Genomic DNA, 13,570 nt, shown 5'->3' with positions numbered 1-13,570 from the left:
TTTTTTTGTAAATTCTATTTTGTCAGAATTATCAATCGATATTTTATTTTTTTTTTATAAGAATATAGACAGGACGTTAATTACGTCGTTGCACCGTTGTAAGATATTTACAAGTAGGTCAACTTTTCAATATTTTTGTATTTTTTTCCCTGGTTCGTTCTCAAAACAATAGGAGAATGGAATGAATTATTGTAGTTTACCATGACTCGAATAAGCTGAAATAATAGACTCTTGTAGTTTAATTACCTTTTATATCTCGGTAAGGTAATCGTTCTATAGTATAATACGATCTTGCTCGATTTAAATTTAGCTCGTTCATTCGCTCCGTTCGTTTTCTCGAAAACCCCTACGTATCTCGTTCCTATTTCTCTCTTTAGTCTTTGAATAGTATATTCTAAAACGGTATACATCGATCGATTATTCTCGGCGGTATATTGGGAACAATGAAACAAAAGGAGAATTTGCAATTTAATCGGTAGTCAAAAATCGATAATACGATTTGATTATTTTATTTTAATAAAATAAATTCGTTTTATTAAATATATCTGATGAAAGAAATTATATATCGTATTTATTTGTCATTAAATATTTTAATAAAATAAAAACTTTCTCTAATGTATAAAATTCGTATTACGGTGGTCTGAAATAACGACGGCGTTATTTCGTAATATATATGGTTATTAATCCATAGTGCATCGTAAATAGATATAACTTTATCGAATAATTTATTGTCTATTAATTAACGATTATATAGGATTACTCTCATGTAATCCATTAACTAGAAGGGATATTAGCTTTAGAACGTACTTAGCTTATCTTCTTAGGTTAGTGTTAGAAACAACGTTCTCGATATTACGTCCTTCGAAATTGATTTTACGTAACTGGAGTAAGATGTTCGATCGAGCTTTGTAAAGATCGAAACGTTGCATAATATCGAACCAGTTGAGATTAAGACAGCTGTTCTTAACGGATCTAATAGATGTGACCTATGACCTACTATGATTCGTGTTAAACATATTAATTTTCTTCTATGTACGTAAGTAAGTAATTACGTTCGTCTACGATTTCAACGTACTAGATTCACTTGTAAGATTTATTAGTCTACAATTTCAAACGTATTGGATTTATTTGTATCATAATGTGAATTATTTTTTCTCTTTATTTCTTTTTTATCTAAATTTTCAGATAATAAAAAAGTAGTCTTAACGAGTTTAATCGAACGATCGGTGTTCTATCGAAATTTCAACTCATTCGAAGATAGAATTATCAAATTTCTATTAAATTAATCGTTAGATTCGAATTAGATAATATATATATTGTTATACCATCGTAATTTCATATCATTGTACAATTGTAATTAATTATTAATATAATATAATTACAATAATTGCAATTAATCATAAGATAATTACGATAATTGTAATTCATTAGTAAATAACATAATTACAATAATTCTAATTTATAATAACATAACTACAAATTCTAATAAATAACATAATTATAATAATCATAATTTATTACTTAATATTATCATACTATTATAATTTATTTTATATGATTGCATACAATCTTATTGTATAATTATATGCAATACATATTACATATTATTATACAACTATTGTATAATTTATTAATACATACGTACACACACACACACACACACACATATATACATATATACATATATATATGTATGTATATATATATATATATATATAATTATAATTAATTAACAACAGAAACAAACGTGATGTATCGAACTTCTAAATAAAAGATCGTCGACATTAAAAAGCAATTGATTTAAAAACTTAATTTATATATATATATATATATATATATAATTGATTTATAAACTTTCTCTTTTTGTTTTCTTTCTTTTTCTATCGAAAAAAACTTACGAAACGTTTCCGAATTTTAATTAGCGACACATTCTACTGGATAGATCGTTAAGCTTTTATAAATTAATCGGCAAGAACCTTTTCGGTGGTTTAATAGAGTCAAAATTTTGAATAAAAGTTGATGAGTGTAAAACTTCGTTTCCATTTCGGCGATTCTCATTCGTAGAAATAACGAAAAGCGGGACGAATGATCCGCGCAAAAGTAATGGTCCTGAAAGTTTTCATCGTTCGTTCTAGTCAACCTCGTTGTCGTCGTTCTCGTCGTCGTCGTTGTCGTCGTCATTGCTAGTTGGTAGAAATAGACTATTCCATTCGAAGAAGTAAGATTTTTCAATATTCCACTTCTTCCAATCGATTGCGTCATTTTATCGCTCGTTACAAAAGTATCAACGTGAAAATAAAGAAACTTCGGTATGGTAACATTTAAAGTAGATTAAAGTATATATCACAAAGTGTTGAATTCGATTTTTAAGATTTTCAGTAAAGATGAAGTAAAAGAAGACATTTATTTAATTGAAAGGAAAAAAGTCAAAGTAAAGAAACAATAAAAGGAATGATATAATTATTGAGATTGCTTTTGTCGATCGATTCGTTGAAATCGAAAGAAAATTAGTTGCAAATTCGACGATGTCGTTTATGTATATATACATCATTATATATATATATATATAGTTTATTATTATTATTAATTACATAAATTATGTATATATTTTAATATTATGACATTTAAACTTATGTACAGACATTTAAATTATATATAAATAATAATTATTAAAATTAAAATTTAATTATATATATATATATATATATATGTATATGTATGTATAAATGAAACAAATATAAAGGAAACATTTTCATTTATATTTGGATTTAATCAACAGAGAGTGGACGATAAAAAATTAATCTTTCTCCCCTAAGTCTGAGTAACATTTAATGCATAACTTATAATTAGTACATCCTCGCCGTATTTTATATCAGTCCATTTCATACAAGATATGCATTAAATTCATTCTTCATCTTCCTCAGATCTCAACGAATTAATCATTTTCATTCTGTGCGAGTTCTTGGACTTTCCTTTTTTTTTTTTTTTCTTTTTTTCTTTTTCTTTTAATCGAACGTCTCCTTTATATTTTTCTTATTCCTACCTATAACTTTCATTTCTTCATTCCATTTTTTCAAATTGATAAATCTCATCAATATCGACTTATCCCTTTACTAATTACCCACTTACTCATGATATTAAATACAAAACGTCACAAAAAAAAAAAAAGGCAAAAAAAAAACGATTACTTATCCCTTATTATAAACGAATACAAAGAAAAATCTAAGAAACGAATTAATCGACTAACAATAAACAAAGAAATAAACAAATTACCTCGATTCTTTCGGTGGCTCGTATTCCTCAGCCAATTCGAGATCTTCCAATGCCAGATGATATTCCTTCAAGAGCATGAAAGTTTCAGCTCTACCGAGTAAAGCTAAAGGCAAGGAGAAACCTCGATCGACCGTCTTGCACTTGCCTGCAACAAATACGGTGCATTATCGATTTCGAAGCGGACCTTCGCGCTTATCAGAGTCGATCTATCATTGTCACGCGAAGGCTGCTTAGAGACAAGAGGCCGGAAGTCTCTTTCTGCTGGGGTGAAAAATTTATCGTCCTTGGTTCGTCCTTAGAAAATTAATGCGACCTTTCTATGCTTTGAACTTCTTACGTCTTTGGAACGTCGAATCGGACGTGTACTTACATATATATAACATAGGTCTTCTTTCTATCCAATCTTTCTCTCTTTCTCTCTCTCTCTCTCTCATTTCACAACTTAACGATCTTGAAAAAGTTCTTACCCGTGATAGGAGCTCGCAAAATCGCCTGACTGAAGAGAAGTAAAGCTTTCTCGTGTTGGCCCTCTCTCGCAATCTGGAATCCCTCAAGTCTTTTGACCCTTGATATACTCGCGTCCTTGTCTCTATAAAGTACTTTGACATTAGTCAAAGTCCCACGTACTACGTCCTTTAGTTTCTCATCGGTGTAAATGCTTCTTAAACGATCGACATCGTTATCGATTCGTCCAAAGATTTTTTCGATCCAAGTATCGCCGGCCATGTTTAATGCGTAATCGGTGAAGTCGTGAAAGAAACCATTTTTACCGGAACGGAGGGTTTCCGATGAACAAAGATTTCTATAAAATTCCTCTTCCATTTCCTTTTATCGTAATCCTATCACGTTTTATTTTATGTCGCTTTTATACTGAGAAAGTTAGATAGATTGATAGATAGCTAGATAACGATAGAAATAGGATAAAGTAATACTGAGATCAAAGCGTATGCTATTTCTCGAATTGTAGTTCGTTACTCGTGACTCGTAGTTCTATTTATCCACTTGTATCGGTTAACAGAATCATTATCCGTAAGAATTTTAATCCGTTCGAACTAAACTAACGCAAACCTTTTGATTTTTCTATCTCACGATTTCTATCGGCCGATCTAACAAACTTAAATTTTATATCGATCAGGATGTTACTTCCCTTTTTTAATTATCTTTTCTTTTTCTTCTTTTTTCTTCACTTTTTTCGAATCATTGTTACATATATACACGGACACACACGAACGTATATATATATATATATAACACACATACACGCATACACAATAAATAGTAAAACTTAGATATACGTGATACTCCGCAATGATTTTAACACTGCCAAACGTTGCTTTAACTTTGCTCGATTCTATTCCGGGTACATATAAGCTTGACGTACTATTCCTAAACGTACTCGAACGATAATACTCTCGAATCGCGTTACAGATAACTCTTGAATCGCGAACACCAGCAGGTTCTTCCTTTGGCTCGCTCGTATTAGCTCTTCTAGCGCGAGCTTTTGGTTTTTCTCCCTCTCTCTCTCTCTCTTTCTCTCTCTCTCCCTCTTTCTTTCTCTCCCACTTCCTCTTTGCCTCTCTCTCTCTCTCTCTCTCTCTCTCTCTCTCTCTCTCTTTCTCTCTTTCTCTCTTTCTCTCTTTCTCGCTCTACCTCTATCTATCAATACACTTATTTAAAATTTTAAAGAACACTCAGACACTTTGGACTCGCTTCGTTTCATACAGTACTCTATAACGATTCTCGAGGATTCCTTCACATTTTTCCACGGGGGTGAAAAAGAACAGAGAAAGAAAAAGAAAAAAGAAGTAAAGAAGAAAAAATAAAAGTAAAAGAAGGAGAAAAAAGAAAAGGAAAAAGAAAAACTCGAGAGATGCTTTATGAGGACTTTATTCTACAGACAGGAAGGTATTAAAGTGAAAGACCGGTATTAGGCTGTAGAAGGAAGGAAAGTCTCTTGAGATTCGCTACGTGTTTTCTTATTCTAGCTCTCTTTCTCTCTCTTTCTTTATACATACATATACACACACACACACAGAATATATATATAATAGTCATATATGTGTTAGAGAATAAATATATAAAATGAATAGATAATATAGAGGATATATATATAATAGTTATATATAATAGTTATATATAATAGAAATATGTGTATATATATATATATATATATATATATATATATATAGAGAGAGAGAGAGAGAGAGAAATGTCTTTCTTGTTCTTTGTCTTTATTTCTCTTTTTCTTTCTCTTTCTTTCTCTCTCTATATATCTGTGTGTCTATGCATATATATATATATATATATATATATATATATATATCGTTTCGTCTTGCTCTCATGCCGTAGAAATAATTTTAGATGTAGCTCGTCCTCCGGTGATCTTATTTTCGTCGTACTAGACTCTGGTAAGCTTTGCCAACGTCTGTTCTTACGATGCACAGAGTCCTCTAACGTAACACCCAAGAAAGTTTCGAAGTAACATTCCTCTTGAATATTACTGGTCGATAACAACGCATCCGGTTCAAACTCTTCTCTTTTCCCTCTTCTACATCCTCTCATTACTGCATTTCTTTTTTTCTTAATCTTCCATAACATCCCTCTTCTTTTTTTTATTATACTTAACAGAGAGACTCCTCTATTAGAATCGTATTTTCTAAATTATATCTCGATTGTAAACGTTTCATCGAGTCGAACGATTTATTTAATTAATTTGTTGAGGCAATTCATTCATTCTATTTCTATTTTTATGACTTTTCATCGGATTGGTATAGTGTTATTATTATTAGTTTCTATTCGTAATCTCTCTCTCTCTCTCTCTCTCTCTCTCTCTCTCTCTCTTTATCTATCTTTATCTATTTATCTATCTATCTATCTTTCTTTCTATATCTATCTATCTGTTGTTGTCTGTCTGTTGTCTGCTGTCTGTCTGTCTATCTATCTGACTATATATGTATCTGTCTTTCTCTCGTTAAATCGAAGAACAGACTTCGACGTTCTTCGATGGAATTCCTTCTCCAGATAGCTTCGGCTTCTCATCCTTTTATTTTTAGCCTCCATGCTGTTTTCCGCTCGATCAACTGTGTTGTACGTGGGTACACAACGACGAGAGTAAACATAATTTTTTAACTTCGTTCCATTAACGTTTGCTCCAATAATTTCACGGTTTCTTCGTTGTCGGCCGGCGAAGTTCTTCTTTACTTTCTTTTTTTTTTTTCTTTTTTCTTTTCTTTTTCTTTTTCTTTTTTTCCCTTTTCCATTTTCCATTTTCCCCTTTTTCTTTTTCTTTTCGTTTCCCTCTTTCTATTTTTCTATCGTTAATTTTACTTTTATCATTTTTCTTTTCTTTTCTTTTCTTTTCTTTTCTTTTTAACTTCTCAATACATCAAATATTTATTTATCTATTTTATTGATAATACTAAATTAATAATTAATTTCAAATATAATTTGATAAATCGAAGCATTTTATCTCATATACGATGATTATTTTCCTATATATATATATATATATATTTAATAATATATTTAATATATATAGATATAGATATAGTATAATAATAATAATAATACAGATTTAATATATTTATATATACAGTATCTAATACGCACACACACACACACATACACGCATACATGTATATATGTATCGTATATACATACGTAATATACGCGATACAACAAACGATAAACCAAACTCACGCGAATTCGTTTCTTACTTATCATTTCGTACGATCAACACAACTGATCCTAATGTAAACATTTTCTTCGTCATATCCATTGTGAGGGACGTCTTATCCTACTCGTTTGTGTTTTCTTATAAATTATCTCTTCCTATATCTATCTCTCTCTCTCTCTCTCTCTCTCCCTCTCTACCTCTATCTATCTATTTATTTATCTATCTATCTATCTATCTATCTATCTATCTATCTATCTATCTATCTATCTATCTATCTATCTATCTCTTTCTTTCTTTCTCTCTCTCTTTCACAGTCTGTTTTCATTGTATTTTCTTGAAGCGTGTACGAACGAATCATTCACGCTTAGGCGATTTTAAAGGAACAAGTTCTCCGACGTGTCTCTATCGAAAAATTGTCTAGTAGACTTGTGAGCGACTATAGTCGATCGATAAAGAGCAGGACGACTTGTGGCTTCTTGTGTCCCTTCTTGAGATGCAAAGTGTTTCGTGTACGATAATGGAAAATGGTTGGTAAGGAACAGTAAGGTATAAAGACAGGACAGACAGAGACAGAGAGACGAGGACAGAGATAGAGAGAGATAGAGAGAGAGAGAGAGAGAGAGAGAGAGAGAGAGAGAGAGAGAGAGAGAGAGAGAGAGAGAGAGAGAGAGAGTATTCGTGTATATAGTGTACGTATAATTATCTTATATATAGTTCACTTTATAACACGTACCCACATATCTTATTCATAGATAAACTCTAATAACATTTTCATTGAATATCGTAATAGTTATATCGAAAATTGATAGGTATAGTTTAGTTTTTTGGTCGAGTATTTACGAATAAATCTTAACGATAGAATAAAATTATTCTTTATCTCGACTTTATCGATATCTATCGTGTAATCATTTTTTTTTCTTTTTTTTTTTTTTTATATAATAGGATTTATCTACTTGCGTCGACGTTTAAATTACGTCGGTTATACTCACACATACACGCACATACATATATATATATATATTTTTTTTTCAATTATTTCGTAATCTCAGTTTAATACTCCATAAAGTCCATATAACTTTGAAATCACATACTTATATATAATATAACATATGTGTGTGTGTGTGTGTGTGTATTTGTGCATGCGTATATGTACATGCGTGCATCTGTATTTTTTCTTTTTTTCTTTTTAATCCTCTTACTTCATTTTATCACTATGAAATTATTTGTTAGTTGATCATATAAGAAGTATTTAATGTTCTTTCAAGTATAAGTTATACTTAACAATATTATATTATAGTATATTTTTTATAAATTATAATTAACAATATTATATTATAGTATATTTTTTTCAGACAAGATTTCATGGAGGGAATATAATTATGCCATCGATTATTTACGTTCTTTTCTTTTGTTCCTTTCTTTCTTTATTTAACCGAACGCTTCAAGCTCGTTTCAAAGTCAACTTCATTTCTTTTTCTTTCTTTTTTGTTTTTGTTTTTTTTTTTTTTATATATTCATTAATTTTACTCATTTATTTTTTCTTTTTTTTATATTTCTTAAATATGAATCTACGTTTGTTTTATAATAGTAAAATGTCGTGTGTAAAAAGATGAAGTACAAAAAAAAGAGAGAGAAAGAGAGAGAGAGAGAGAGAGAGAGAGAAATGAATTACTTTTAGTTAAAAATATTCGTTCGTTACGAGCTCGAAAAAAAAACTTGGGTTACAAAAAAATAGAGAGAAAGAGAAAGAGAGAGAGAGAGAGAGAGAGAGAGAGAGAGATAGAAAGTAAATCAATGCATATTTTTCCCAAAAGAGCCGATCTCAGTGTTATCTTAGCGATAAGGAATATAGAATTTCATATGATCTTATCTATCCCAACGTTGAACCCACCTAAAGGCTCGTGTGCGGATAGGCTAATTAAGTGCGACACCATAGATTAGGAGTCTGTTGGTATTATTACATTACATTATAGATAGTGTTCATCGAATGCATCGTGTGTTTCGTTGTAACGAGATCTAATGGATATTTCTCGTTCCATAACCCCGTAACATCGTTTACGTATGTAATAAAAATATCTAATAATTAAAGATTCTTCCGAAGTAGATAGAATCGTGATTCGTTAGGTATAATTAAATGATACTTAATTATAATAAGTTTTCAAGTCATTCAAGTATCGACGATGTAGACAATAAAATCGAGAAGTTTTATCAAGGTGTTGATGAAATTTTGTAATTAAATTGTATAATATAATTTCTTTTTTCCACTAATCGAGGCTATTAAATTTTTTCGAGAATTAATTACTCGTCAATGGATCCTTGTTTATATACGAGTTAATAGTATCTATCTACTTTCGAAATACGTAATAAACAAATAAATGATATTAGTAAATAATGTATATATATATATATATATATATATATATATTATATTATATATATACATATATATATACATTAACAATTAAAGATATTATATATATAACGAAATATTATATACACACATATAAAGATATGTACTTGTAAATTTAATCATTTAAAACTAACATCTTAGATATTTCGCTGAATATACAATGGTTTGGATTTAAGTAGAAATTACCGTGATACTCGTCGAGCTTTTAGCGAAACTGTATATCTATATACGTATCTATCTATCTATCTATCTATCTATCTATCTACGTATTTACATACGCACGTATGTATGGAAAGTTTAACATTGTAGTTTCTTGTTCTTCTACTACAATACATAAGCGAGCAGTCTCGAGAGACTACGTGTTCTCTTCGACGTTGTTACTCTTGCTATTGTCAATGTATCATTTAAATGTAAATTTTGCGTTTACTCTGCTTCCTTCATCTTCTGTCTTTATACTCTCTCTCTCTCTCTCTCTTTCTCTCTCTCTCTCCCTCTCTCTCTCTCTCTCTCTCTGTATGTGTATATGGTTCTGTCTTTGTCTCTCTTTTTCTCTCTATCTCGCGTAAGCGGTTATTACGAACGATGACAAAATTCAGATAACGTTTAATCGCTAGTAATATTTATTTTTGTGAGTGAGTATTTTTGTGTAAGAGAGTGAGAACAGCGGTGGTAAATTTTTGGATAAAACTTTTCCGGTTTGTGAAAGCATTTCTTAAAGAGGAAAAGAGGAATGTTTCTACATTGAGGTATATCAGGGTTGGCATTTAAACGAGCATATTCGCGTTTTAAAATGGTGTCGCGTCAAAAGCGAGAAGCAACAAAGCTCGCGGAGTTTTTTATAACGCACCAACGATGTCCATTGTCTCTTACTCTTTATATGTGTGTGTCTATGTATGTATGTATGTATGTATGTATGTATGTATGTATACTTTCTGTATCTATCTCTATATCTATCTATCTATTTTTATCTCTGTCTCGTAAGAACTTTATACTCGGCGACGTTTTCTTCTTTTCTCATTTTCTTTTTCTTTTTTCTTTTCTTTTCTTTTTTTCTTTTTATTTATCACTTTCTCCTTCTTCTTGTTTCTTTCTTTATTATTATTTTATTATTATTATTATTTTTTTTTTTTTTTTATGAAGAGAAACAAGGTTCTCGCTTAGGTATATTATCATTAAGTTTTTAAATTAACTGCTGATCATTTCTCATTCGTGTGAAAATTGATAGTACGTAATCGATTTTAATTTAAAACGATCTATCATCGATGTATTATTATTACGTGGAAATGGATATAAGGAAGGTATGAAATTCTTTTTTAATTTTCTTTCTTTCTTTTTCTTTTTTTTTTTTTTTTTTTTTCATTTAATAATAATATCGTTAATGACAATTTATTTTGTATATTACCAGCGTAATCCAATTGATCGATATAATTACGATTCTTTAGATTAATATAGAAATTTTGATTTTAATCGTAGGTCGATTAATATATACATACATATATATATATATATATATATCTTTTTATAATATCATTATATATTTATAATATTATTTATATTTAAAAATATTATTCTAATTTTTTGATCGTTCACAAAGGAATATCATTTCTTGTTTAATTATTGACATAGGTACTTCACATGTTATACCAATCTTTCCATATTCATTAAAAATATCTCATTCCAAAGTTCTTTAATGTTCCTTGCATAGTTATACGAAAAAGAAGTAGAAGAAAAAGGAAGAAAAACAAAAAGAAAGGAAAAATTTGTTGAATTATTAAAATAGCAAATATTTCTTTGATCCACTTTATATGTTCTCGCTTTACAATTCAATCGCGAGATATCATCGTGTTTGCTCGTGAGATATTCATATTTTTATTTATTTATTTATTTATTTATTTATTTATTTATTTATCTCCCTCTCTTCTTCTTCTTCTTTTTATTTTCTATTTACTTTCTTTCCCTCTCCTACATTTTTTCTCCTTCCTCTTCTACCTTTTTTTTCCTTTCTTTTTTACGTTCGCGTTCTCCTTTAAAACTCGTGCGAGAGATCGACAGGGAGTGTACAGGATCGATTCGTCGTAAGATTCGAGAACGAATCCGTATAAACGATCCGAGAGAGATAAAACGACGGGATAAATAAATATTCTCGTAGTGCCGACGAGAAAGAGAGAGAGAGAGAGAGAGAGAGAGAGAGAGAGAGAGAGAGAGAGAGAGAGAGAGAGAGAGAGAGAGAGAGAGAGAGAGAGAGAGAGAGAGAGAGAGAGAGAGAGAGAGAGAGAGAGAGAGAGAGAGAGAGAGAGATAGAGTGAGTGAGAGTGTGTGTGAGAAAGAGAGAGAGAGAGAGAGAGAGAGAGAGAGAGAGAAAGAGAGTAAGACGAACGACGTCAACTTTCGTAACTTTTTTTTTCTTTTTTCTTTTTCTTCCTCTTCTTCTTCTTTTTCTGAGAGAACATCGTTATCGTTTTCCCGTCTTCGATCTCCTCTCAGTCCGTCTAAAGGCAACTCGAACTCATGTCAGAGCTAAACACGTTGTAACCTCTTCAGTTATCGTGACCCAAGCGTGAACCAGTTCGTAATCTAGCAATTCTAGCAAAAAGTCTTTTAAATACACTCGGTGTATCGAGAAATGCGATAGGTTTATATACAGACAAATATTTTTCTTTTTTACTTCTTCTCTTTCTCTCTGTGTGATATTATTAACTTTACTTTATAGAATTTCCCCGTTTGCAAATGATCTCGATTTTCTTTTATCCCTACGTATTCGTCTTCTATTTCACGATACTCGCGAGATTAATCAACGAGACGTGTATTCTTAATCGAACAGAAGTTTTCAACGAGCATCTCGGATTTTTTTTTTTCTTTTAGAGAAAGAAAAAAGAAAGGAAAGAAGAGAGAGAGAGAGAGAGAGAGAGATAAAAGAAAGAATGAAAACAAAAGAAAATAAATAGAAACGACGCTTTGATCGATCGATGCTATCGAACGATATCGAATCGTTTCGTTGTTTTTGACAAAACGAAAAAAATATTTTTGATAATAGCGAAAACGTTTTGTTAAAGAGCGACGATTAAGAATTACATGAAAATTTTCAAATTCAAGATCGAACGAACTATGAATTCATTCACGACGCTTCTATCAGTCTGTCGTGTTGCATTTTGAATGAAAAACGTTTTGAAAAAAAGTTTATTATCTCGCAAATATATCCGAATTTTCTTTCGACTTTAACGAGCGACGAAAATTTTTTTTCTTTTCCTTTTCCTTTTTTTTTTTTTTTTTTTGGAATTACTTGAGAATAAACTTTTTTTTTCTTTTCTTTTTTTTTTTTTTTCTTTAAATAATAAATAAACTTCATCCTTACGATTTAATTATTGGATAGACTCGTTCGATTTGTGCGATATATTAATTTATAGTTACGCACGTATCGTAGTTATGTACATATCCATTTAAACGGATAAACATTTCTCGGAGGAGAAAGAAAGTTATAGCGAAAAAAGAAGAAGAAGAAGAAGAAGAAGAAGAAGAAGAAGAGAAAAACATATTCTTGAGAAATCATTCGTTTCGAAATAGAAAACGTTGATCGAAATTTAACATTATCGAACGTTCGTCATAATTAAATGAATATCGAATATCTCTTACGGGTTTACTTTATTAAACTCGATATTATTACAAAAACAATTGCATCATCGACTATTAAGATTATTCAAATCGAAATCGTATCGGACATTTTTTTCAATCGACTTGAGTCCAACCTATTGTTCAACTTATTTTTTTTTTAATATCACTCGTAAGATCCCATATCGTATCTGTTTCAATAATTTTTAATCGATGTCAAACGAACGTAAAAAAGTAATTACACGCACTTAATTTCACAACTTCATTTCATTTTCTTTTCATGAATTTAACATTGACAAAGTTAAACATATTTATGATAATAGGATTGTGAATATCACCATCGATTTTCTTACCTTCTTTCGTTTCTTTACTCCTCTTTTTCGTTCTTTTCTATCTCGTTTTCTTTCTTTCTTTCTTTCTTTTTTTTTTTTTTTCAATCTAGCAAACGCGTTTACCTTTTTCGTCGTCTTAGCTTCGTCGAAGCGAAATCGTCGCAAATAGCCGCTAGCAAGACCTACCGTTATTGCCCTGTATCGTTGTGCAAATCCGACAGAATCATCAGGTGGTTCGTCCAAGTAATCTATCGGTTGCCTTCCCTTATAGTT

The 13,570-nt window shown here is 30.3% G+C and overlaps 2 protein-coding genes across 5 annotated transcripts in view; one reads left to right on the top strand and one right to left on the bottom strand.

The window, feature by feature from the left end:
* LOC122636537 (SET and MYND domain-containing protein 4) overlaps positions 1-4,786 on the bottom strand; it is a 65,028-nt gene extending 60,242 nt beyond the window's left edge. The window contains exons 1-3 of one of the 2 annotated variants that reach the window (XM_043827869.1): positions 4,206-4,786; positions 3,741-4,112; positions 3,274-3,418 (exon numbers count right to left, since the gene is read on the bottom strand). In XM_043827869.1, the coding sequence (XP_043683804.1) occupies positions 3,274-3,418; positions 3,741-4,095 (500 nt within the window). In that variant the 5' untranslated portion in view covers positions 4,096-4,112; positions 4,206-4,786. Of the gene's footprint in view, positions 1-3,273; positions 3,419-3,740 lie in introns of both variants that reach the window. The other variant, XM_043827868.1, reaches the window with a different exon arrangement.
* The window catches only part of LOC122636535 (growth factor receptor-bound protein 14-like), a 426,705-nt gene that overhangs the window by 29,410 nt on the left and 383,725 nt on the right, over positions 1-13,570 (top strand). The window lies entirely within an intron of this gene.

The sequence above is a fragment of the Vespula pensylvanica genome, chromosome 22 (genome assembly GCF_014466175.1).
Source record: "Vespula pensylvanica isolate Volc-1 chromosome 22, ASM1446617v1, whole genome shotgun sequence".
In the NCBI taxonomy this organism is placed as follows: domain Eukaryota; kingdom Metazoa; phylum Arthropoda; class Insecta; order Hymenoptera; family Vespidae; genus Vespula; species Vespula pensylvanica.
The sequence above is the reverse complement of the archived record's forward strand: the minus strand, read 5'-3'. Positions and strand labels throughout refer to the sequence as shown.